General features: G+C 44.2%; 2 protein-coding genes across 2 annotated transcripts; one reads left to right on the top strand and one right to left on the bottom strand.

The window, feature by feature from the left end:
• Positions 1–21,538: 21,538 nt before the first annotated feature.
• PtA15_5A704 (uncharacterized protein) lies at positions 21,539–22,272 on the bottom strand (the record flags this gene model as incomplete). The annotated part of the gene is made up of 4 exons (XM_053169494.1): positions 21,539–21,622; positions 21,687–21,833; positions 21,916–22,092; positions 22,162–22,272. The coding sequence occupies 4 exons, from the start codon at positions 22,270–22,272 to the stop codon at positions 21,539–21,541; spliced, it is 519 nt and encodes a 172-aa protein (XP_053020685.1).
• A 1,107-nt stretch (positions 22,273–23,379) lies between these two features.
• Positions 23,380–26,742, top strand: PtA15_5A703 (uncharacterized protein; the record flags this gene model as incomplete). The annotated part of the gene is made up of 5 exons (XM_053169493.1): positions 23,380–23,440; positions 25,946–26,152; positions 26,219–26,326; positions 26,401–26,468; positions 26,557–26,742. The coding sequence occupies 5 exons, from the start codon at positions 23,380–23,382 to the stop codon at positions 26,740–26,742; spliced, it is 630 nt and encodes a 209-aa protein (XP_053020684.1).
• Between the last annotated feature and the right edge of the window lie 1,177 nt (positions 26,743–27,919).

The raw sequence follows: 27,919 nt of genomic DNA, 5'->3' as shown, positions 1-27,919 counted from the left end.
AAGGGCATCAGCCCAAAAAGACTTTGGAAGACCCGCGCTCAAGAGAGAGCAGCGAACCAGATTTCCAATCGTGTGATTTGTCCTCTCGGCCACTCCGTTCAATTCAGGGGAATGGGGCGGCCCTGGTTCATGTGAGATTCCGGCGTGATCAAGATAGTTGGTGAACTCAGATGACAGGTACTCTCCTCCATTGTCAGAGCGCAGTGCCAGGATTTTGTGTGATCTGTCTTTCTCAAAATGAGCACGCAATAGTTTGAAGCATGAGAAGACATTTGATTTTGATTTCATCGGATAAATGGAAACAGCTTTTGAGAAATCATCTATGAAGGTAACAAAGTATTTATAACCTTCCCTGGACTGTACTTCGAAAGAGCCAACATCGGAGTGAATAAGCTTCCCCGGAACATCGGATCTGTACGGTGCTCGAGACTTGAAGGAGGTTCGGTGCATTTTTGATTGTACACAGATGGGACAACGCTGGACATCAATTTCGTTCATCGTGGTGGGCTTGATACCAAGAATCTTGAGGAGAGCCTTCAGAGGTTTGAGGCCTATGTGGGATAGGCGTCGATGAAAACCAAGGAGAGAGCTGTCAACGATCAACAGCGCATGACAGGAGGTTGAAAAGGACTTTACCTCGTTGGACGGCAGGTAGTAAAGGTTTCCTTTACGGTATCCTTGTCCAACGGTGTCGCCTCTGATCTCAGCGGTGGACGACTGAAGTATATCGCACTTGTCCTTGGAAAATACGCAGGTGAGACCGGCGTCGCACATCGCAGCAATAGACAGTAGGGGTTCGTGAAGGTCGGGGACGATGAGAGTTGGTACGGAGACCGGGGAGGACAACGGCAAGGTAGCAGTGCCACGATGAGAGGAGGTGACAAGTGAGTGGTCAGCAAGGCGTACCAGGGTGTTGTCCTTCTTGATATTGGAGACTCCGGTTGAGTACGGCGTCATGCAGTTTGTGCACCCTGAGTCAAGATTTGCGTCACGGGGACTAGCTGCGTTTGCGGCTGAGGCTTGTTCCAATACCACAACTGCATTCCTGGCTCTCGCCGGTGGTTGCGAGTAGGCGTCCTTGTCCGAGCCCGAGTAGTCTGACTCGTCCTGATCGTTGTCTCCGCCACCTAGCTTGACGACTGAGGTTTTTCCGGCCTTGGCTGGAGGTCGTTGGCCCTGTCTGCCTCTGCGATAGCCTTGGCGACGAGAGTGATCGGTGGGGCGAGATGATTCTGCCGGACGGGATCGAGATGGATCCTTTGTGCGAGCTTGTTTGTGCTTGGTTAGAATACGAGCCGCAGTCATGCAGGCTGAGAGTTCGTGACCGTTGACGTTGCAGAAGGTGCAGAAGAGGGCTGAGTTGTATGGGGCGGGGGTCTTGCGATCATTCGAGACGTTGGCCCGAGCAACGGACTCAATCAATTTGGTTTCTTCAAGCCGTTGTTGGCGTTGAAGAGACTCTTGGCGAAGAGCCGAGACGATCTTCAAGGAAGAGACCTGGCTCTCATTCATGAGAGCGGACACGCACGGTAGCCAATTGGGCGGCAAGGAGTTGAGGAGCGAAGTCGCATGGATATTGTCAGGGGTAAGTGGTTTCTGTGGGGTGACGACGGCGTTTAGGCGCTCGGCGTACGAGTGGAGTTCGTCAATGTGTGCTTCCACATCGTTGCCCGACATTCTAGGGGTGGTGAGTTTGCGTAGCCAGTACATACGTCCACCGGATGAGGAGTCCTGATGGGCCTCTTTCAGCGCATCCCACATCCCTTTCGCATCTTGGATGAATGGTCGGATGTAGCGCAAGTTGACCGGTTCGATCGTGCGCGAGATGACGGAGCAGATAGCCATGTTGTCCTGCTCGAAAGTTGCCCGTCGAGGGCCTTTGTCGTTAGGTGGGGGTTTGATGATGTATGAGACACCAGTCACGTTGAAGTGAATCTCCAGGAGAACTGTCCAGTCGAGGTAGTTTGAGTTGACTCCTGGAGCTTTGAGGGACTTGACGCCCGAGATTTTGAGAGCCGGGTGGCTGATAAGCTCCATATGCGGTGGAGTGGCTTTTAGAGTGAGATCGCTAGTTGACATTATGATGAATGGAGCAAATGATGTGATCCTTCGAGTGATTTACGAACCGAGTTTCTGTTATTTTACGTGCTAGAGCTGTAGCGCAGTGGGACTCATAACCTGATGAAATGAATCATCCTCTGTGGCAGCAGAACACAGTGAGTGAGCAAGTTCGTGGAAGGATGAGGTCATTGCAATGAGACAGAGGAAAGAAAAAGGAAAACAAAGAGAAAAGGAAGAGAGAAAAAGAAACACTAACCTGTGGCAGCAGAACACAGTGAGTGAGCGAGTTCGTGGAAGGATGAGGAGAAGACTTCCACGTCTCTGCTGCCACAGGGTAACTACCTACAAGCTGTCACAGGAATGAAAGATGATGGAAAGGTTTGAAGCATGAAACAGAAAAAGAAAAGGAAAAACATGAGACACAGACGTGACACCTCAACATCAATATGTCTATCCACTCTCAAGATGCTGCTCATCCTATCAACAACAACCTAGGAGAGACTGCCAGTAACAACCCAGGGACTCTCTTCAACAACCCCCACTGCCAGCATAATTGGCTGGGTTGAGGTTATCCCAGTTAAACTGGGATTCACTCAACCAATTTAAACTTGGGTGATCTCAACTGATGGAATATAAATCCAAATGCTGGCAGTGCCCTTTCAAACTGCTCCAGAAGATAACAACACTCACCCTCCTAGAACAGCCAACCCTCATCCTGAAGAATCAGCTCCTATCAACCCTCTACCCCAACCTACCAACAACTTCAATCAGTACAGAGGCAGCACTGGCCCCAACAATCCTCAGTTTCAACACCCTAATGACTTCAATCAGTACAGGGACAACATACCTGAACCTTCAGAAAGCTCTCACCTAGGACTCAGACAAAGGATCACACCTCCAGCCCCATCTGTATCTTCCAAGAATTCTGTGTTCTACTTTTTGGAGAAGGAAACCAGGATGCCAGCCTACAAAGGACCAATCAAAGGAGTCAAAATCAAGCCCTTGGACAAAGAACTCTGCTTTGATGGAACCAACCTCACCATTGAAAACTTTATTAACAGGTATGAAAATGTAGGATCAACTGATGGAGCTTCTTCTATAGATTTGGTCAGACAGGTTGTTTCTTTTCTCAAAGGGGAGGCCATCAAGGAAGAAGTGGAACAAATGGAGGCTTACAGGAACCAGAACTGGGAGGAGCTCAAGAAGCAACTACTGGACAGATATGGATCTCCACTCCCTTTGGTCAGATATACTAGGAGGGACCTCACTCAATTGGTCAACAACTCAATCCAGGCTGGAGGAATCAAAACATCAGAAGAATTCAGGTTGTTCAACAATAAATATTCAGTCATTACTAATTACCTCTTAAGAATGAAGCAGTGCTCCCACCTGGAGGAATTCAGAGAATTTCTATTGGATGCCCTTAGCCCAGAACTGGAATCAGCTGTCACCAAGGAACTCATCAAGTGCAATGAAATGCTGGCCTCAGCGGATGGAGGAATGATTCTACCCCCAACTTCAACCATCTGTTCCTTCATAATCAGAGAAGTCCATTCAGCATCAGTCATGGAAAGGAGGAAACTCTTCAAAATGGCTTTTCCCCAGGATCAAAAGGACTCAACTCTTCCAGTAACCAAGGCCCCTCCTTCCACCTCTCAACCCATGGCTCCTCCTTCCAGGTCTCCACCTCAGATTACCACTCCCCAGGCCTGTAAAACTACAGAACAGAAACTAGAGGAAATCACCCAACAATTAGCAGCCCTTACTGCAGGAAAATCAGCCCCACCTCACCTTATTGGAGCAGCCCCTGGCCAAAAGTACACCCCTTCTCCTAGGAACAGACCAGATTTCAAATGCGTCTACTGCTTTCAGAACAACCATGGAACCAGATCTTGCTCTCTTCTAAACTATGATGTGAATTCTGGATTAGTCATCAGGGATGTAAATAGGTACAAGTTTCCAGACAACACACCTATTCCTTGGCACCAGGAAAAAACAATGATCACTTGCCTACAAGTGACATGAAAAATTACAAAGGCCCCTTTGTACTTTGCTATGTCACTTGCAGACAAGTGATCATTGTTTTTTCCTGGTGTGGGATACCAGCAGACCAATCAAACCTATAGTGGACCAATTCTCCAAGGACTCTGCCAGGCCAACCACCATCTCTTCCTTTGGCCAACTTGAGGAACTAGCCCAGGACTCTCCAACTGTATATGATGTGGATATTGGAAAAAGGACCAGATCTAGCCAGGACCCAGAGGATGAACCTACTACTAGTGGAAAGAGGACCATGAATGAAAAGGAATCTCTCATGGATATGGACCAGGATGACTTGATCAAATTTACAACCTCACCTTCTAAACCTCCTCCTAAATCCAGCCCAGCTAAACCTTCCAAACCAGGCCCAAAATTTAAATTCCAGGACAACCAGGACCAAGACCAGCCCAGTACAGAGAAACCATCTAGGAAAACCCACTTTAGAGATAGTCATTTGGGACCCGGGTACCAAGCGGTACCCGGGTACCGCACCGCTTTTTGGCCAATTTCAGGTACCTAGTACTGCACCCGGCAACGCCTGGGAGGTACCACGGGTACCGCGGGTACCACCCGTGATATTTTTTGGTGTGGCAGCGTCCTGCTGTCCTGCTTGCTCCATCCAGTTTGTTGCCGTCCTTTGCGACAAGCTGGAGGGCAAACAGGCCACTGTTTGCCGGGAGGGACTCCTCCCGGCAAGCACTGTCTCTCCTCTTTTACCGGAGGAATCCCTCCGGTTGAGGAGGAATACACACCTCTGACCGGAGGAATTGATCCATCCAATTGGAGGCATGTACACCTCTTTGACCGGAGGAATGGCTCCGGTCAAAGAGGCAAGTCCACCCAGCGAGCTGGATATGCGTCCAGCTCACCCGGTGGACATCCCTCGCCAAGCTGGATACGTAATATGTATACAGCTTGCCGAGATGGCTCATCCCTCACCGAGATGGAAACACAATATCCAGCTCGGCTAGGGAGGTCTCACGGCGAGCTGGACACATCCTGCTCCCTTGGAAAATTCCTCTCGGCGAGCTGGATACACATGTATCCCGCTTGGCGAGGGGACTCCTCTCCAGTTCATCAAGAGGTTCTTCGGAGTCCGCAAGCTGGATACAATATGTATATGTATCCAGCTTCGCGGGAGGAGTCCCCTTGGCGAGCTGGATAAGCTGAGAGGAATCCTCCCAGCTTGCTGGGAGGCCTTCTCCAAGCTGGATCTACCAAGTCCAGGCTCTCAATCCCCCGGGGGGTGGGAGGTACTTGTAGGCGGTACCCGGGTACCGCACCGCTTTCCGGCCAAAACCCAGTACCTAGTACCGCACCTGGCACCGCTGCGCGGGTGCGAGGCGGGTGCAAGGGGGTACCCGCCAAGCGGTACTAGGTACCCGCCGCGGGTACCAAATGACTATCTCTAACCCACTTGGAAAAACCACTAGCCAAGGAATATCCAGGAATTGAAGATTCTATAGTCAACAGGGTACTCAACAAAACTACTGTGGAACTCACCATTGGGGAACTTCTAGCCTCTTCTCCTTCTGCCTCTGAAGCCTTCAAAAAGAAAATTTCCAATAGGAGGGTCTCTGTGGATTCAACCAAATCAGCCAACTCTGCAGCTATGGAAGAGGAAGAGGAAACCCCTGGACAAACTCACTACTCCTGCCCCCTTGCCTATGTCAGACTCACCATGGGAGGAAATTCTTTTGAAGCACTTCTGGACACTGGATCTATGGTCAACATTATACCTGAGGAAATGGCCCAATCTATAGGACTGGTTATCACTGAAAAACCCATGAAGCTCAAAGGAATTGGAGGCCACCATACTGGAATCACTGGAATTGCTGAAGGGGTGGAGGTTCTTCTAGGAAAAATCACTAAAACTGTTCATTTCTGGGTAGCCAAAGGAGGAGTCCAGCTAATTGTAGGAAAACCTTTCTTAATGGATGCATCAGCCACTATCAAATACAATGGAAACAGGGAAGAATCATTATCTGTGGTGGACAAAGGACAAACTTACTTGGTACCAATCCTCCTACCCAATCATCACAAATGGGAAACCAGCCTTCCAATCAATCTAGTCACCAGGGATTTTTTGGGCCAAGGACAGGATTTCAGCTTCTCCCAATAGGATCTGGAACCCTGTCTAAAACAACATCACCAACCTATGCCACCTATGCCTCAAAATATAAATCAACCCTAAAAAAATAAAACCAGTCAACCAACCTATGCCCCTTTCTCTTAATCCTCCTCTGGCCAGACCACCACTCTCCAGGGATCCCTATGCAACTCCTTTAACTCCATTTCCACCTCCTTTCACCCCTACCTCCAAAATTACTCAAGACAGGCTGGACCTTATCAACTTTGGACCCCCTGGATGGCTTTCAGAACAAGAATATTTATTATTAGTTTGGGTCATCACTATCAGACAAGGAGCCCTAGCCTTCAAGGAAGATGAAAGAGGACTACTCAAAAATACCTATGGACAACCTTACACAATCCCGGTTATTCCCCATGAACCTTGGCAACAGAAACCTATCCCAATCCCTGGGCCCATCAAAGACCAAGTCATAGAATTAGTAAGGGAAAGACTCAGGACTGGCCTCTTTGAAAAATCTTTTCCCAGCTACTCCAGCCCAATTTTCTGTGTCAAAAAGCAAGATGGCAAATTAAGGATAGTCCATGATCTCCAGAAACTAAACAAAGTCACTATCAAGGATGCAGGCTTACCACCATCACCAGAGGAACTCATTGACTCATTCACTGGAAGGGCTTGCTATGGACTTGGAGACATTATGGGAGGATATGATGAAAGGGAGTTAGCACCAGAATCCAGGCCTCTCACCACCTTTGAAACCCCTCTAGGAAGATTTCAACTCACCAGATTACCCCAAGGAGCCACCAATTCAGTTGCAGTTTACCAGGCCCAGATGATGTGGATTCTCCAGGATAAATTACCTCACCAAATGGGAATCTTTATTGATGATGGAGGAATCAAAGGACCAACCTCAGACTACAATGAAGCAACCCTGGATGCCAATCCTCAAATCAGAAAATTTATCTATGAATATGCCATCACTCTGGAAAGGATACTCTTGAGGATTGAAGAAGCTGGACTCACTATCTCTGGTAAAAAGTTTGCTTGTTGTGTTCCTGCCCTGGATCTAGTAGGATATGTTGTCTGCAAGGAAGGAAGGAAAATCTCAGCAAAGAAACTCAACAAAATAGAAACTTGGCCAACTCCAACCACCCCAACTGAAGTCTGAGGATTCCTAGGTATCTGTGTCTATGTCAGAATGTTTATCAAAAATTAATCCACCATCACTGCACCCCTCAGAAAACTCACCAGGAAGGACTCTACTTGGGATTGGACTGAGGACTGCCAGGAAGCTTTTAAGGACCTTCAAAGGATTATTGGATCTGACATCACCCTCAAGAAACTGGAATTTGGACCTGAGGCTGGACAAATCAAACTCTCTGTGGATTCTAGTTATATTGCTGCTGGAGCTGTTCTTACCCAGGAGGATTCTGCTAAATTGGAAAGGCCAGTATTATATGAGTCAGTGGTCTTTTCAAAGAGGGAGTCAGAATACTCACAATCAAAACTGGAACTCTGTGGGGTCTCTAAAATCCTCAAGAAACTTCAAATCAAACTCTGGGGCCATAACTTTCAACTCAGGGTGGATGCCAAGTGCCTTATTGGAATGATCAACAACCCTTCTCTACCTAATGCCCCTATGAACAGATGGATTGCCTTTATTCAGCTCTTCTCTTTTGACTTGGTCCATACCCCAGGAAAAACTTTCACCTTGCCAGATGGACTTTCCAGGAGGCCTCCAGACCCAGATGAGGAGGACTGCCCTAGCTTTGATGAGGATGAAGAATGGATCAAACCTCACCCTGGATTTGGACTCAAGCAATCTTCTTTTGGAATTCTTTCTTGTCCTGTTTTGCTGCTGGGGACATCAGCTGAGTTGGGGGAGGAGTTAAGGTCTCTTCAACAAGGAATTTGAAAACATTTGGAATACTACCTGGCCACTGTCAGCCTTAGAGATACATTAAGTATCCAAAAGACTGCAATAACTTAGTAAATAAATAATAATTATTAAATTATTATTGCAGAATCAGATTCCTCATCATAAATTAAGGGGGGGTCACCCACTTAAAGTACCCCCTTATTCCTATTCCTTCATGTACTAATTGTATAAATAAGAATTGGCCCCAGAAAGCGCCCAAAAATAGCATTACATACATAAATTTAGTAAAAAAAATAGGGGCAGGCTAAATCCACACCAAAAAATTACTTCATCCACTCCAAAAATGGAGTGAACAGTAGTCCACTCCAACTTTCATTGGAGTGAACCATAGTCTACTCCAAATTTTGTTGGAGTGAACAAAATTACACTCCAAAAAAGCCTGTTTTTTGGAGTGTACCCATGATGCACTCCAAAAATTTTGGAGTGAACCCAATTCCACTCCAAAAATATTTTTTCAAGGGAGATTTTTTTTTTTTTTTTTTTTTTTTTTGGAGTGCACAGATGTTTACTCCAAATTTATTGGAGTGGATTAAGGCTTCTCAAATTTTTTTAAAAAAAAATGCAATTTTGAATCTGTATAATCAAAACTTGTAACTTTGGAAAATGTGTATTTCAAGTTCTTGGGATGGAGTACCAGGAAAAATTTATAGCAGTAGTATGCAGGTTACATGAATCAACCTAATTGAATCCCCCCAAATTTATTTCTGCTGAAGGTTTTAGTCATTGTAGAAACTGAAAGAATTGACGTACATACATCATTTTTGATGTATTTTAAATACACATATGATGCTGACATAAGGTTTTGTTCCTCTTTGAGAACCCTGAATTCTTTCACTAGAATATTGTGTAAAACCACTCCAATAAATTTGGAGTGAACGTCTGTGCAATCCAAAAAAATGAATCATTTTACTTTGGAAAAAATATTTTTGGAGTGGAATTGGGTTCACTCCAAAATTTTTGGAGTGCATCATGGGTACACTCCAAAAAACAGGCTTTTTTGGAGTGTAATTTTGTTCACTCCAACAAAATTTGGAGTAGACCATGGTTCACTCCAATGAAAGTTGGAGTGGACTACTGTTCACTCCATTTTTGGAGTGGATGAAGTAATTTTTTGGTGTGGATTTAGCCTGCCCCAAAAAATAATGTACATAAAATTAAACTGTTGTACACTAATGAGTAATATTACTTGTGTAAAAATACCCCGTGAAAGTATTATGTAGACTTCTACTGAAGCTCTTTCACATGACAATTGGTTATAAACATGTCATGTGACAGAGTCAGGGAAATTAGTCTATTACAATACAATTAAATTACCCACAGCCAAGCCCTTTTCACGGCTACACCCCTGCACACTCCCATAGGGAGAAAAGGACTCAGTGTTTACGCCCACTGAAGTCCCCTCTATAAATAGAGGCCTATTTGGCCCTCAGGAAAAGATCCCCCAGACCATTCACCACCCATAAACTGTAAGTTTGCCGTGAATATTCTCCTCTGCTACATTTGTAGCCACTTTTCCTTATAAACCATCCCCAGCACGTAAAATCCACTGGATTAAACCCTTTAAATTATCAAAAATCCCTTATTAGCATATTTAAAGTTTTATCCTTATAAGTAGTTGCCGTAAGACCTCCGCCTCTGTCAAGCAGCCAATCAGTTTAAGCGCTTACCATCTACTTCTTACGCCAAATTTATTCCCTGTAATTAATAATTATATATTATTAATTACATAATAAATACTCCTCTTTTAAAGAGTGTTTAAAACCCTTGTAGTGGTCATATTTGCCACGTAGCAAGTTGAGTAATTTACATTACTAGTGTTACATCAGCACAGTTATAGTGCTAGGGCCCAAAAACCCTTAATTTTGACGGGTTTTTGCCCCAAGCTTCATAAACAGAGCTGTCAGCCACCATGAACAAACCTCCTGGATACAGCACCCTGGAATTCAGACAAATTTTGCACAAATCAGCTAACTACTTTCTCTCAAATGGAGTATTACACAGGATCAACAAACCTTTCTCCCAAATAGTGGTCACTTCCCCTTCAGCACAGAAATCCATCCTCAGCTCTCTCCATGAAACCCTAGGACACAAAGGAATTTCAGAAACCTACAGAAGGACTAAACTCAGATTTTGGTGGCCAGGACTTAAAAGAGGAGTCACCAGGTGGGTCCAATCTTGTGAAGCTTGCCAAAAGAGGAAATCAGTACTACCCATGGAACCAAAGAAGCCCACTGGATCATCAACAATCTTTGGAAGAGTCAGTTTGGACACAGTACATATCAAGGCAGGTAAATGGAAATACTTGGTAATTGCTAGAGATGACCTTTCTGGATGGATAGAAGCTGTTGGAATGGAGAAAATACAGGCAAAGAAAATCTCTCACTGGTTCTTGGAAAATTGGATCTACAGATATGGAGCCCCTTGGTCAGTCACAGTGGATGGAGGCTCAGAATTTGGACAACAATTTCAAAACTCACTTCTAGAAGCAGGTGTTTAAGTAAAAGTCACAACACCTTATTATCCTGAAGCTAATGGAATGGTAGAAAGAGGTCATCAGGCAATCAAGGATACTTTGGTCAAATTATGTGGAACTGAAGGCAAGAAATGGAGGTCTTATTTATCCTTAGTATTGTTTGCAGACAGAATATCTACCAAAAGATCAACTGGCTACTCTCCCTATGAATTGGTTCTTGGACAATCACCCATCTTACCCATAGACTTGGAACTGGAAACTTTCTTTGGAATAGACTGGACCAAAGTGGAATCAACTCAGGACCTCCTTGTGGCCAGGACTCAACAACTGGAAAACAGGGACACTATTCTTCAGCAGGCACACTTGCACCTTATGGACACCAGGAAAAGCTCTGTGGATTACTGGAACAACAAAAAGAAAGCAAGAAAACCACTACAAACTGGAGAACTGGTATTAGTATGCAATAAATCTTTGGACTCCCAATTTGGAAAACTCTTTGAAAATAAATGGAATGGACCTTACAGAATAAAAGCTCAAAATCCTGGAGGCTCTTACACCTTGGAAGAACTGGATGGAACTGAATTGGCCAGAAGATATGCATCAACACATGTCAAAAAGTATCATTCTAGGACTTCTCTCCCAGAAAACTCACCGTAAAATATATATATCCCTAGATTAAACTCCCTTCCTCCCTTCTAAATCTGGCCCACTCTACAGGATCCCAGGCTAATCATAAAAAAAAAAAAAAAATCAGTAAAATAATCAAAGAAACAAAATTTATTAGTATCATTCACAAGCATCAATTCTCTCTCTAGCCCTTTCTTTGTCTCTCCTATTTCTTTCCTCTTCATCTCTTTCCCTATTCATTTCTCTCCTATTCCTAGTAGCCACTTCTCTTTCCCTCTCACAGCGTAGGCGGCGGCTAGCGCGGTTCCTTTGGCGGCGAAGGCGTAAATTGTTGGCACGGCGTACTTGGCGCTTGAAATCGGACCTTGCAATGGCATCCCGGTCATCAGGACGGGACAAGTCTATCATCTATAAATAGTAAATTCAATAAAAAGGATTCCTCTTAGCATCAAATAATTACAGCTACAGTAAATAAAATATGTATATATATATAAAAAGCTTACTCGGTTAAAGTGCTCCTCAAATTGAGCAAAGAAAAGTTCCTTGGCGGCTCAAACGGCATCCTTGTCTCGGTGGGTAGCGGTGGCAAATTCGACAAACTCGAGTTCCATGGCATGATGGAAGTTCTGCGCCCCACAAAGGGGAATATTTTTGGCTGGAAACACGGCTTGAACAGGCATGGTGGGCCGGATTCAAGGATTACGGACTCCATTATAATCAACTTTGTAGTCAGAGTACTTGGTTGGGTTTTTGGCATTATCAATACTATTATCAGAATCATCTACTGGGATCCTGGCGGCGTCTTCTTCAGAATTGGGCGTAGGAGGACAAAATAGCTCTTCTTCAATGGTGCTATCTTCTATTATAATAGGATTAAGATACGACATGGCGCGATTTCGAGTTGTATGAATAGTGGGGCACTTTTCTGCGAGGACTAAAAAGGCTCAAGATTCTAAGGACAACGCTAGTGTACAACCCAGACCTTCCGCTCCTTATTATTAACACTCATTTTGACTCTGGTGCACAATCCAGGCGGGTTTTCCTTTTGCTTTCTACTTCCGGACGCGCTTGGACTGGATTTTCATTCACTCTTTTAAGAAAGGTATCGGCGCTCGTTTCCCAAAGCCGCCGTATGGCTCAAATTTTACCCTTGCATCTTGGCTTTCATTTGGCGGTCCATGTTGAGATTTCATCAAACGGTTCAAAAGATACAAGCGTTCAAAAAGTCGTGGATCGAGTCTTCTTAGCCCCGCGGACCTATGAACTTCTCCTTTTCAAAAACGTTACCGGCACACAACTAATTGGGCCGATTGCTAGCTCAAAATTTTCCAGGTCCTCTTGCCTTTCATTCCATCTAACTTTTATTGGATTATATCAAATGGTTTTGGTTTTATGAGCGGTTGAAGCTTGACTTTCATTATTGACGCCGGTGCGCGACCCGGATTTGTTTCTTTTCTCACTTTCTTTTCAACACCGGTGCACGACCCGGTTTCATCTTTTCTTTCTTTTGAGTTCTTTTCTCTTTTTTTGTTTCCCTTGTCTTTCTTTTCTCTTTATCCCCTTACTCCATGAATTTTGGACGACTAAAAGGAAGATTTGCTATATCCACTTGACGCCGGAACGGACTCGCTGCAGCCCGCGCCCAATCAAGTAAAACAGGATCAGTGTTGTTAAGGAGCATCAACAGCATCCCTAGGAATAAATTAGTATAAATAGGGACCCCTGGTCACCTCAAAAAAAAAAAGAAGTGAAAAAAAAAGGAAGGGATCCACCATAAAATCATGCAACTTATCCCCTCTTTTCTTTTCTGAAATTACTCTCCTTCAACCTCCCTTCAGACCCTTTGTTTTTATTAAATCTGAAAATTACTCTCCTTTATATCCCTTCAAGATTTTTTCTCTGTTATTATCATCTGGAAATTACACTCCTTCCCCAATCCTTCTTCAGATTTTTTTCCCTTTTTCTTCATGAGCACTACCTCAGATAAAAATTCATCACCCCTCTTCTTGCCACTGGGATTATTCTTCTTTCATAAAATCTTTCAAATGTATACTTCACCTCTCTGGCCACTTTGGACTACTTCTTACTTCAGATACTCCAGCCATTCCTACATATAAAACCCACTTCATACATATAAATTCTGGTCACCCTTCCCCTGCTTTAAAAACTTCTTTTTTTTTTTTTTGAACTCTGGACCCCATATATAATCCTCTTCTTCTAGGAATTCTGGACTTTCTTCTCAAGTATTCAACCCTCTTCAAGTCACATGGCCACATTGGATTTCTGGACTTCTTTGGACAACAGTAGATATTCTTTTCTGTTAAATATATAAATACCTCAACTCTTCATTCTGGATTATCATTAGCTTCATCATATATCTTCAAACTTACCTATCCTCTGGTCTAAGCTTCCATCCCTCACTCCCCCCTTACTAGTTCAGTGATACCCACTGGATTTCAGTCTTACTAGTCTATGGATATGCCATTAGATTTTAGTCTTCTTTTTTACTAGTCTATGGATATGCCATTAGATTTTAGTCTTCATAATTGGTGTACTACACATAGTTAGTATATCGTCCACTCCCCCTATCTCAACTCTCTTCTTCATAAGCTTAGATTTTCAGTAGTTTAGTTCTAGTATTATCTTATATAGTGAATCTTCTAGTTTTTCATAGTGTTTGAGATATTCAGTTTTATATAGTTAATTAGTTTAGAATTATCTTCTTCTGGACTTGGACTTTTGGACTTCTTTTATGGACTCTATGGACTTCTTTGTGGAAATTGGACCCTTGGATTGGACTCTCAGGACTTCTTTTTGGACACTGGATTTTGGACTTCCTTGGTTAGATAACTACTTCCCTCTTTGGTTGGACCTCTCTCAGGAATTGGCCTCTTTGGTTGGATAACTACTTCCCTCCCTGGATTTGGACCTCTTGGACTTGGCCTCTTTGGTTGGATAACTACTTCCCTCCTTGGATTGGATTTTCCTTATTTCCTTTTTTTTCCCAAATTTCTCTTCTTCATCCTTTTCTTTTTTTCCTCTCAGTGTCTGGGGACAGACAATAAGTTGGGGGAGCTTGTGGTTACCCTGTTCCTGTTCATACTATTACCCTCATATCACCTAAACCCTTCATAAATACTTCACTATTACTTCATATTCAGATTCTACCCCCCATTTTACCCCTAGTCACCCACTCATTTCACCTAGGATTTCCAAATGGATCAGCAGTTATTGGCATGTATAGTTTTCGCAGGTATTTTCTTCATACATATCCTTAGCATTATTACACACATCATTCATTAGTATCATAGCTACATAGGACTGCAGATCTTACATAACTTCATTACTCATTTTTCCTCTTCATATGATATCAGCAGTACATTCCTTCATAGCTCTTGTAGTTATTACCAAATGCTCATCATTATTTCATCTTCTACATAGTTACCTTTCATGTACACTCCTTGGTCATTGCACCTTCATCATTACTGCTCATCTTCAGATTTTGTTACTATGTGCTCATCATGTATCACCCCCCTGTAGTACTTCTCACATATATAAACACCCCTCTAGATGTTGTATTCCCCATCATGCACTTTCTACTACATACCCTCTGTAGCACCTTTTAACATCACCCTTATATGCACTTTCACCCACTACACTTTGTATGCACTTTCCCCCACATACACTCAGTAGCACCTTTACACACCTCACTTAGATAACATTTCACCCCTCTGAAATATATCCCCCAGCATATATCTCATTACACATCTCAGAGTGACTCCCAAAAGAGCTTCTGCTTTTCCCCTTCTCACTTCTCCTCTCTCACTCAGTAGGATTGATACACCTCAACTCATTAGTGTTAAAGCCATCTAAGTCAAAGAGAATCATCAGCCACACCCTTTTCTTTTTCTTAGTGTAACCCTCTCTCCATCAGCATTAGTGTAGAGGGCAGCCTCACCAGCACCTGTAGCTTCTTCTACATTATTAGTAGTGTAGTTGACTATTTCCCCTCACAGATCTTTCCTGATCTTTTAGGAGTTCCACAACGCCCAGACAAAGAAGCTTGTGCCGCTGACAGCGGCGGCGGCTGAGGCCCGTCTGGTGGACGCCATCAGCACCCGCACCGGTCTGTTCCTGCGCGACCACATGAGCCTGATCTGCTCAACACACACTTCTCCACTAACCCCCCCTCCTCCCCGAGGCCGGTCCCGCCCCCTGCTCGCGAAACCTTGCACATCAAGACACTCAGCGCCAACTCCTTTGTTGACGCTCATCAGCCCGCTTGCAACGCTCAAGCCTCCCTTGTCAAGCTCAACGTCCTGCTTCAGCAGGAGCTTAATATCAAGTGCTTCCTCGCCACCGCCTGTGCCAAGCGCCAGCCTCTTTGCAAGCCTCATCAACATGTACGTTGCCTCCTCCTCCTTGGGTACCCAACCAAACAAACAATGAAAACCTAATCCGCTCCCTTCCTCAACCTGAACAAGTTTTTGTCAGCAGTTGATGTCCTGTCTTACACCACCTTCTCTGTATTATTCACAATTTCACCACTGAACACCCCATCTCCCCTCATTCCATTTGCCTGCTCATCATCAACTCAATTTTTTGCATGGCCTCCTTCCTTCTGGTTTGTTTTAATCTGCCATGTATTTGTTGTGTATCTTTCCTTGATTAATATTTTATGGCTTTATAATATTCCTGTACTACTTTGGCTCTCTCCCTCTCTGTTTTGATCTCTTTTTTTCTCATCCTGATTGCTATTTTTTTGCTTCTTTTTCTTCTGATTGGAAACCCTTGTATCATTAAATCAATCAACTGAAGATGCTTATACACACCAGCTAAATATCCAGCTAAATATATATATGTCCATATTTATGTATAGACAAATTCCTTGGAGGAATTTCATCCAGTCTACACAGTACTGCTAACAATTGATCAATCATAATTCCTCATGTGTTTTCTTGCTACATCAGACATTTGTCTACTTGGTCCACTCTGCTCACCTTGCCTTCAACTGATCCATGGTTTCTTGAATCCTGGCTCAATACTCCCTTTCTAAATTCTTTTTTGTGTGTTGGCTGGCTATAGTGTCTCTTACTTTTTTACTGGACATCATCCTTGCCATCTCGTCATGATGGTCTGGCATTTATGTTGTAGTCCAGTTGGATCAACATAGCACAACTTTGGGGCATAGGTGAAGATATGATGAACTTCTTTCCATGCTTGAAATTGCACTATGATTGGATGAGCAAAAGGCCATCAGTTTCAGCAGTATTTTCAGGTAGACATGATTTAGTCATAGACATCAACATAAATCTTATGAGTTCAAGTGAGCCATATGAATGTTAATTGTTCTACTTGATCTTTTACTTTGGGTAGATTCAATTGAATTTGGGATGAAAATAACAACTGGTCTACACAACCCCAAGCATTTCAACAACTGTTGTCATCAAAAAAATCTAAGCCAATAAACAGGGGTCATAGCAACAACAATAATCAACTGATTCTTTTGTATCTATTAGCCTAAGTGTGCCTGGCTGTAGTGGTCCTAATGCTCACTTTTGTGTGTCAATGGAGATTTGAAGGCAGAGCTCAACATCAATGTTTCAAGTTTGCCTGAGCATTATGAGACAACCTGACCTCGCTACCTGTAATGTAGCTAAATCACCTGTTTGCCCTGTTGCAAATGGAGATTTGATTTAGGAGTAGCTGCTTGGAAGTGGGGATTAGCTTGGGCAACCTGGTGGTGGAGGGATGAGTACTTGCAGCGGCGGAGCCTCTTTGGCCTCTAGTATCACTAATTTGTCAGTTTCTTGGTGTTTCCGCCACTATATCTCACCCCAGTGTGGGAATTCTTTCAAGACATTAGTGCCAAAATGATCAAAAGAGCCCAAAGTTACATCACATAAATCTATTGCCCAAGAAAATACCCAAATGCAGCAGCTACAGTCTTTCCTGGCTCAAAACTTCTTTGAGATATAGTGGCAGCAACACCAAGAAACTACCAAATTGGTGACATTTGGCAACTAATCAGATTGTAGCTGCTACATTTGGCAGGTTTGTGGCCATTCAAGGTACACAATAAATCTTTGAGAGCATTTGATTATGTTGTACCAATATCATGGAAGCACTCCAACACTGCGCTGAGATATAGTGGCAGCAACACCAAGAAACTACCAAATTAGTGATATTTGGCAACCAATCACATTGTAGCTGCTACATCTGGGGGTTTTGGGGTCATTCAAGGTACACAATGAACCCTCGGGAGCGTGTGACCATTTTGATACCAATATCATGGGAGAACTCCCATGCTGGGCTGAGATATAGTGGTAGCAACACCAGGAAACTACCAAATTAGTGATATTTGGAAACTAATCAGATTGTAGCTGCTAAATTAATCTTTGAGGGCATTTGATCATTTTGGTACCAATATCATGATAGAACTCCTACCCCGCGCTGAGATATAGTGGCAGAAACACCAAGAAACTATCAAATTAGTGATATTGGGCAACTAATCAGATTGTAGCTGCTACATTTGGCGGTTTTGTGGCCATTCAAGGTACACAATGAATCTTCAAGGGCATTCAATCATTTTGATACCAATATCATGGAAGACGTCCTATTCTGTGTTGAGATATAGTGTCAGAAACACCAAGAAACTAACAAATTAGTGATATTTGGCCATTGATCAGATTGCAGCTGCTAAATCTGCAGGTTTTGAGGTTGGTCAAGGTACACAATTGATGCTTGGGGGCATTTGATTATTTTGATACAAATATAATGGAAGAACTCCCACACTGCCGTGAGATATAGTGGCTGAAGCACCAAGAAACTACCAAATTACTGATATTTGACAACTGATCAGATTGGAGCTGCTACAGTTTGGGGTTTTGTGGTCACATGAGGTACCCAATGAATTCTTGGGGTCTTTTGATAATTTTTGTACCAATATCATGGAAGAACTCCCACTCTGTGTTGGGAAATTGTGGCAGAAACACCAAGAAACTACCAAATTAGCAATATTTGGCAACTGATCAGATTGTAGCTGCTACGTTTGGGGTATTTGTGGTCAATCAAGGTACACAATGAACTCTTGGGGGAATTTGATAATTTTGGTACCAATATGATGGAAGAAATTCCACACTGCGCTCGAATATAGTGGCAAAAACGCCAAGAAACTACCAAATTAGTGATATTTGGCAACTGATCACATTGTCGCTGCTACATTTGGTGGTTTCTTGGTCAGTCAAGGTATAAAATAAATCCTTGGGGGCTTTAGATCATCTTGGTACCAATATCATGGAAGAACCCCCACTCTGCATTCAGATATAGTTGCAGAAACACCAATAAACTAACAAAGTAGTGAGATTTGGCAACTGATCAGATTGTAGCTGTTGCATAATGGATGTGACCCCAGATATAATATTTCAGGATTTATATGCAGAAAAACTCTCCAATGAAATCATTAGTGGAAATACACCTCATTAATCTGTGGTTGATAGTAAAATTAGATAAAAAAAAGACCCTGACAAAAACATGATAAACCATGCTCAACTAATTTCAAAAGGCCCTGTTTGCATATAGCATATCAAGGATAATATGTAATATCTTCAGGAAATATGAGGTCACACCAAATTAACAATGCATGAAGGATGGTCTTATGATACTGTGCTGATGGTTCCCGGTAGTCTTGTCTGTTTGACTTGTCAACATCTTCAGAACCTGTTAAAGAGATTTTCCGCCATGTGGACATTGGAGATTGGATATGGATTACTGGTAACATAAACCAACGGGTTGGCTCTGTTATTGGCATCAATGTAAGTTCAATTGCTTGAATGCAAGCTTATCATCATTCATTGATATGTAAAATATTAGGTCAACAATATGTTTGCCGCAGATTAGATATAAGTCAGAAACCACACCACCCAACAGACGTAAAAAATATTGTAACACACAGGGATCCTATTATTGAATGTTGAATTGTAAATAGTTAGTGCTACATAACAAGACACTTTACACTTTTCTCACCTTTTTCGCAATGAAGGTACAACCACATGTGCAGTAAAACGATTTAGCCACAAACAATACACATCAACTCTACCAATGGTTGCTCTACAACTTTATCAGTTTGCGGCCGAGACAGGCAATTTAGTACTGCGTTTGACTTCCGTGCACCCCTCGAAATGAGCCAGGGTTAACTCCAAAGTAGCGTTTACCATCAATATGATGTGGGATATCTCAGTTTTCGTGCCTAAGTTGCGTAGCATAGGGGCAACGTCCGTGGCCAGGGTCTTTGCAGACCAATTAGTCCAAGTATGTAAAGAGCACCCTGCGTATTGTGTCGCCGCGTTCAAGGGCCAGGTAGTATTTAATAAGCTTGGCTACTGGGAAGATGATCCCGTCATATCGAGCTACATTTTCAATTGACACATCTAAAATGCAAGTTAAAGGTTGCGAGCAGATATCCAGCCTTCAAGTAATCCGCGACAGTAGTTCATATTCTCTCACGGTACCACAACAGGCACGGTCTGCAAGTACTAACAAAGCGGCGTATACTTCACCTGAATACTACTTATCATTCCGCAAGACTGATCCTACGTCTCCCACGCCGCGAAATGGCCAATGGATCTCTTTTACCGGTAACCTGTTTACTTGTACCATTGGCAAACAAATTCTGGTAGTAGCGGAAGTCGTGAATGTATCTAATACCCCTCCACCTGACTTTCTGCAAATGTCAATCATGGGCCCGGTCATTGAGGGGCAAGTCAAGTATCTCTGTGAAGGAGCTGCACCATTCAGAGCAATGGTTGGGACTGGAACCGTGCGTCTTTGTTTAATAACGGCATTGCATAACATTCAACTGAAAATGTGAAGTTCTAGGGCGCAGTTCTGTTCCTTGTAGTAACCAACGGTATTTGGCAGTATCATGGTCAATATATTCCGGGAAAATCACTTGTCCACGTCCAGGGAAGGTTGATAACTGAGGCTCAAGGACCTGACACAGTTCCTGTCTTGGTCGGTGGCGTCACACATTTCTCTTGCTCAGTCTATATGCTAACGACTGTGTACAGTGCACAAAATTTTTGCCCACCAACTTTTAGGTTCTCATTTACGTTATCCAGCCAATCAATGCGCAAGACAAATATGCTATTGTTATGCGTTGAAATTCAGCCCCGGCTGTACCATTGCATCAAAGCTGAATAATTATAGATATACGGGACTATGATTGTCAAGAGTCAGACGTGTTACCACTTCAAATTGCAAGAGCCAATCTGTTTACATTTACATAATAGATATTGACATTGTAGAAAATGCCTACAACACCAGGAAACTGCAGTGTACAAACATGATTGTGGAATAAACTACTGCACAGATTCGGAATCTGTTACAGGATCGGGTACTTCTTGTTGAACAGGTTGAGTACTTCTCTTGGTGTATTTGCGCTTCTTCGGTGGGGCCTGCGGTGTATCGGGAGTGGAATCGGCGTTCATTTGAGTATTCTGTGTTTTGTCACCATCAAAGGGCTGTTCAACAACAGTGTCTGTTCCCATAGGCACTGGGTTGAGACAAGGGTGGGCAGTTACGTTACGGAGGGCTAATTGGATACCGTAACTTTTTTTTAGTTATCCAAATTAGCCATTTGGGTAATGTAACATTTTTTTTGAGTAACGTAACGCAAAGTAACTTTTTTTATTTTTGAGTTTTGGAGGTTTTGGATAACGTAACTGTTTTGGGGTGGAGATTTTTTGTTCAATATTTTCAAAAAATGGTTTTTTTGAATAATCAATTTAGCATAATGGTTAGTGCTTGCCTCTTGTATGTTTTGCACCATGCAGGTTGCGGGTTCAATCCTCACTGTGCACCTATTTTGACCTGACACCCTGGGCAGAAACTGGCATCAGTGGCTGTTTTACATCAACTTGAGCCCAATACGTACTCATATTGAACAAAAAAACCCACAAATAGTCATTTCTCTTGGAAAGTTATGTCAAAGTTACCCAAATTTGGGCAAACCTGTAACGTAACCCATTTTGTTGAAAACTTCTGGGTAACGTAACTAGAAAATAAACCGCCCTTTTTCTGCGGCAGATATTGTAACTAAAATCAAGGTATCTGTAACTACTGGGTAACGTAACTTTAAAAGTTACGTTACAGTTACGTTCCCAATTACGGGTAACGTAACGGCCCACCCTTGGTTGAGATGATCTTCAAGACGCTCATTGCTCCCAAAATCAATTCTGTATTGATGGATAAGAAAATACAATGGTCATCAACATGTATCACTTTGACAGATCTGATCAGGGATATTGACTTACTGAATGGGTTGGCGACTTTTGGCGGTCGGGGCGCCTGGGTCTCCCAAGATGGAGCCAGAAGACAAAGATACAGACAACGCCTGGTTCCTGAATGTTAGAATTGATTTCAAATGCAATTGTAACTGAAAAAGTGCCTACATTCACCTGAAGCATGTGCTGTTCAATATTATACCCAGCGATGTAGCCAGAAATGAGGACCTTGCGACCAACTTGGAATAGGCCGAATGTTTTTGCCAAGTTACGGTTACCAGCAACTTTGTACTGGACGATAAAACTGACGGAATTGCGTGTCTACAAAGTTTCCCAGTAAGAGTTAAATGGATAAGATACTTGGAGAGCAAGGCGGAACTCAAACTGAAATGAATACATTTACCTGTACGTCATAGTCGGTGTGTCGAATCTTAACCAGGAGGTTATTGAAGGCGGGTGTCACAGCACTGTTGTCCTTCTCCTCGGCCTTCAATATGACTACACCGAAGCCGTAAACCCCTGCTTTGTTGGCAAGTGACACCGGGTAACCCTTGGAGTCGGCAATGGGAAATGTCAGCTCCTATTTGTAATAAAAGACAGGTGGAGTTTTTGCGTTTAAGGCTATAACTCGGCCCAACAAAAAGTAAACTTTGTCCTCGATGAGTGAAGTGCCACTTGACCCGTAACCCTGTAACTTGACCTTCATATTGACATCTTCCCCAGTTTTGTTATTGAGGAAAGTGAGAGTAGATTCGAACATGAGCTGGCCGTAGCTCGATCCCTGGGTTATTGCTGGCGGGAGCTGTCACAGGTCTGTTAGAATTGATTGACAAATTACAGGATAAAAACTACTCACTACTTTAGTTATATCAAACGGTGCACGACTAAAAAGGGGATGGCTTTGACGCCAGAGACTGGAAGCGATGGGTGCCATTGCAGAGCAGGATGATGAAGTGTGGAGTTCAATCGATTTGAAATTTGAAATGGAGTGAGGCGGAGCAGGTAGTGTGTTGGACGGTGAGCTATTGTGCGGATACAGGAGCTGATTAAATATTGTCCAGGTGGCAAGGTTGGGTTTGAATTTTTGTGGAATCTTGCTAAAAGTTACAAGTGTTGGAACAATGAGTTGGTATAGCAACTGTGCTTTTGAATCAAGAATTTGTCTGTTCTGGAAACGGGGGTCGTGGGTCGGAGCCGGTTATAGAGGGAAATATATCGGAAATGGTGGCCGGCTGTGCATTTGAATCAAGAAGTTGTTTGTTCTAGAAATGAGGGTCATGGATCAGAGCAAGTTATGGAAGAAAAGATGTCAGAAATGGAAACGCAACTGTGCATTTGAATCTAGAAGTTGTCTATTCTAGAAAAGCAGGTTATGAGTCAGCCGGTTATGCGAGAATAGGTATCAGAAATGGAAACAAAACTGTGCATTTGAATCAAGAAGCTGTCTGTTCTAGAAAAGCGGGTTATGAGTTGGAGCCGGTTATGGAAGAAAAGAGATCGGAAATGGAAACGCACCTGTGCAATCGGATCAAGAGGTTTGGAAATGGAAACGCACCTGTGCAATCGGATCAAGAGGTTCGGAAATGGTAGCCGGCTGTGCATTTGAATCAAGAAGTTGTTTGTTCTAGAAAAGAGGGTCGTGGATCAGAGCGAGTTATGGAAGAAAAGATATCAGAAATGGAAACGCAACTGGGCATTCGAATCTAGAAGTTGTCTATTCTAGAACAGCAGTTTATGAGTTGGAGCCGGTTATGCGAGAATAGATATTGGAAATGGAAACAAAACTGTGCATTTGAATCGAGAAGTTGTCTGTTCTAGAAAAGTGGGTTATGAGTTGGAGCCGGTTATGGAAGAAAAGAGATCAGAAATGGAAACGCAACTGTGCAATCGGATCAAGAAGTTGTCGGTTCTAGGAAAACGGGTCGTGGGTCGGAGCTGGTAATGGAAAAAAAGATGTCGGGGAAATGGTGTTGGCCCGTGCAGCTCATGTGACAGAGTGGAAGATGAATACGTCCGGCCCCGCTGTCTCCGATTTGTTCGCTTGACTGAGCCAGCAGCGACGACGCATCTGATTAAACACTTGTTTATTTATTTATCATCATAATCATATTATAAATTGTATCACATTTATTTTTGTTCATTTCAGCCACAGGGCCCTGAGAGGTATTGACTGGCTTTGCCATAATAGTTGTCCTCTCAGGGAGTCCCTTTATATTAAAAATCGTTGATTACGCCAACAGGCACTTTTTCCGCAACCCTGAGAGGGGAAATGCTGCGCGAAAAAAATACTCGTCAACGTAATTAGTGATTTTTAACTGATCAATATATGACATCACAAATTCATCCATGTTGGTAGTGTATACAGATGACCAACCAGCTCTGGTCATTGAGGTTTATGCCTTGATGATTGGTTGGCTCCGGTCATCAAGGTACTATGTACCTCAATGACCAGCCAGCTGGGCGGTCATTGAGGTTTATGTATACCTTGATGACTGTTCAGATGGTCATTGAGGTACCTTTATACAACCTCAATGACCAGCCAGCTTGCCGGTCATTGAGATGTATTCCTTGATGGCCGGTTGGCCCCATAAGGACCCCAAATGATATGCAGCTAGGGGGTCTGGGGGCCGCACGAGTTTTTGGGGGGCCGCGTGAGCTCTGCGGGAAAACCACTGGGTGTGGCTGCGGAGAAAACCACACTCGTTTGCGGGTGGTGGCAGCTGGTAGCGACTGCCCTAGTCACCGCTAGAGCATCTCCAGCAGAGCTTGGACCGCGCGATTTTTGGACTTGTTTGGCAGGTTGCTCAACATTTCTGGGGTCCAGCAGACCCCCTAAACAACCTTTGATTGATCCAAGTCCATCCCATCCCAGACTGCGGCCGGCTACTTTCCCCATCCCATCGCCACCCGCAAGAAAGGCTGCTACACACCACACATCACCTACTTGCCACTTCACCATCACCTACTTGCCACTCATCACCACTGCGCCAAAAACATGATCAACCCAATGCTTGAAGATCTTGCTTGTAGTCCGCCACCAAGAACACCCTCTCCAGAAATTCAACTGCTTTAACCCACCAAAGTAAGGAACGGACCTACAAAAAAGAGAACATCAAGGCCAAAAAAATCCACTGCTGGGACTGCTACCGCTACCGCTACAACTGCTACTGATACCCCTACGACTGCTACCGCTACTGCTACGACTGCTACCTCTACTGCTGCTACAACTGCTACTGCTACGACTGCTACCACTTTTGTGCTCTGAAAATTGAATAGATTGTGAGTGAGTGAGAGAATAAATGAAAATATAACAAAGATAACAAAAAACAAAACAAAGAGATTCATTGCCACTTGGAGATTGATCAAGCCACATGTGAGAGATATTGGAAACAGAAGTAAGTAAATGAAGTTGAGTAAATCAACCAAATCCATGCTGGAGATATTGAATTCCGTTGCAGTTGTGTGGCAATCTAGCTATCCACCCCCGGCATGATCACCAGTCTGCTGTGGAGCTGCTGTTGAACAGCTGAGACAGGTGTGTGAAAGGTGGTCCCGGCCGGCTATAGGTAGCGGGCCTCATCCCCGCTCTGCTGGAGATGCTCTCAACCTCTCCTGTGTTTGATTCCAAGTCTGCTTGCTCCCGTCTGCTTGGCTGCACAATTTTGTGACCACCCCGCCCGGCCAGCTGTAGTCAACCCCCCACCATACATTAGCACTCTTCACGTAAGCTAAACATCAGCAAGATTGAAATAAAGTTCATCCCATTAGCACTGTTCACGTAAGAAATCTATGAACATGGTGAGAGATATACATCAGCATACTTTCCCAGCCAAATTGGCTGGCACAATGGGATAAACTTTATTTCAATCTTGCTGATGTTTAGCTTACGTGAACAGTGCTATTGTGCCAGCCAATTTGGCTGGGAAAGTATGCTGATGTATATCTCTCACCATAGTCATAGATTTCTTACGTGAACAGTGCTATTAGGCCAGCTCTGCTGGCCTGCCGTTTTGACCAAGAGGGCATTGTGGCTGACATCCCGCTGATGTTTCATCACCATCCAGCGGATGCATACAGGGGAAATGTCTGCCATTGAGCATTACAATTGGCATCCAGCGGACGTTTCCTGCAGCGCCAGAGCTGGACATCCGCGGAAATGTCCAAATGCATGTCCAATCAATGTCCGCGACGGCCCGTGGTGTAGAGGGCAACAAAAGTCAGAATTTTTCAAAATTGAAGCCCATGGTACAGGCCCTTAGTCTACCTCAGGTCGCCCGGTACCAGATCCTCTCTTTCCTCACCGAGATTGGATTCAATACCGTGCGAGGCTGACCTTACCGCGACACATTTCTTTTTGTCAGATTTGCATTCACTCACTTGTTATAGGCGGGATATCTCCGGCCGGCCGCCATGAGCACTTTGACGCGGTTCAGCCATCCAATACCTCCGGCGCCTCCTCGGCTGCTTGCCTGCCCTGCTCTACTGGCTCCTGCGCTCCGTGCCCTCCTCGGGCCAGCACACCAGCTCCCTGGCCGACGCCCAACACGCCCTCACCATCCCGCTCATCGCCCTCCCCGTCTTCGTCCTCCTCCGCCTCCGCCAGCTCCGCAACTCCTTCCATCTCCTCAAACTCAGCCTTGGTGGGCGTCCTTCTTCCCCGCTATAGTGTCCTCTCAGCCCCTGACGATTGCTCTTTTTGTACACAGAAACTCTCCTCGACACGTGGCTCGTCCATTTCGTCGCTTTCAATTTGGGATCGTTGGCCTATCTCGGAGGATGGGTCCCTGCGAAGACCTACTTGGCCTGCTTGATATGTGAGTCTCTCTCAATTTACTAGAATGTAGTTTAATGGCTTAGCTAATTCATACCTTCAATCTTTGCTTGGAAGCGTTTGGCATAATATGCCCCAAACCCGCCTATCTAGGTCCGTCTAAACTGAGGATAATGGATCCCGAGGTGGGCCTGTTTTGATGCCAACACATTCCCAAAGAATCAAGCGCCCACCCATCCGCCTTTTTTTTTTTCCAAAATCGGCTGGTTGTAGACCTTCGCCGCCGAAGTCTTGAACAAGACATATTTGTCTGTTGTCGGCTTCTCGGCAAGCAAGCTGCTAACTCTGACGCCGGAGAAGCTGCAAGAAAAGGTAAGAGATGCGCCGAAAGCGGCCCCGAACGGGCACTTTCCGACGAAGAGATGGGTGGTCTGGCTGGTTTCCGAGGCGCAACTGTAAACACGCTGATATAGGTATACATGGTGTAAAGTAGAAAATGCTCGTAGGAGGATGTGATGAGTACTGGGACGCGGTAAACCCCAACTGGCAAGACAGAGGGAATGGGAAGCTGCAAGAGAGCAGCAAACTTGAATAATTATGTATGGGAACGACCGAGGTTGATAGCACTGTAGAGAGAAAGGTAAGGATTGAGTTATAAACAAAGGTAAATCTGCTGGGGTTGTTAGGGAGTGTGGCCAAGAGGGCTTCCTGGGTGATTGGGGAGAAATATGTGGAGTCGATCCGGGTACGCATGAATCGTGAGTGTATACACAGGGGATGGTCGGTTGGCCTGGAAAAGGTTTCGGGGCAAGGGTGAGGATGCCAAGGGTAACTAGCAAATGACTGACAAGTCGTCAGGGGGAGGGCGATGAGACTTACAATGTCTGCCTATTAAGCGCATGTGTCGCACGATGACGGGTCAACCTTGTGAGCACTGTCATCGCATTCTGATTCCCAGTAGGCAGAGCCGTTGGTCCCGATGTCGCACTTGGTACACTGTCGCACGTTCAACCTATGTTCGATGGTGCAGGTTTTTTGAACCCCTCCGCTGAAAATCGGGTGGCCTTCGGTGCATTCGATGCGCTGGCCGCATTCCTTGAATTCACTGGCGTCCCTGAACGCCGTTTGTTCATCACAGCTTCCGCAGTACATGTACTTGTATACCTGCATCGACTCCACGGCGAGTATCATACAAGCAACCACAGCAAACTTTATCAACATGACGAGAAGACTGTTCTCCGTTGGTTCAAAGTAGCTGAGAGTTTGGTGTGATGTAAGTTTATTTGTGTATGTAGTTGGTAACTAATTATGAATGGGCTGAATGGGCTCAGAAGGCTTGTGGGCGATGGTGAATAGAGTGGCCGGGCAGGGGAGCAAGTAAGATACATACTTTATACCCTGCCGCCAAGAGCAGCCCCCTCATCCTGAGACGCCCGAGACGGAGAGACCCTAGAGCTACCGGCAGGTGAAGCAAACCGCCGGTACAGAACAACAGACGGCCAAGGCCGAAACAAATTAAGAAACATCCACGAGAGGAACGGGACTAGAAACGTACGGCAGCCCAGGTACAACAATATTGTGCTATCCATTTTGAGAATATCATATCTTCAACAATCCAGGATTCAGAAATTGAAAC

The sequence above is a fragment of the Puccinia triticina genome, chromosome 5A (genome assembly GCF_026914185.1).
Source record: "Puccinia triticina chromosome 5A, complete sequence".
NCBI lineage: Eukaryota > Fungi > Basidiomycota > Pucciniomycetes > Pucciniales > Pucciniaceae > Puccinia > Puccinia triticina.
This window is presented reverse-complemented; position numbering and strand designations above follow the sequence as displayed.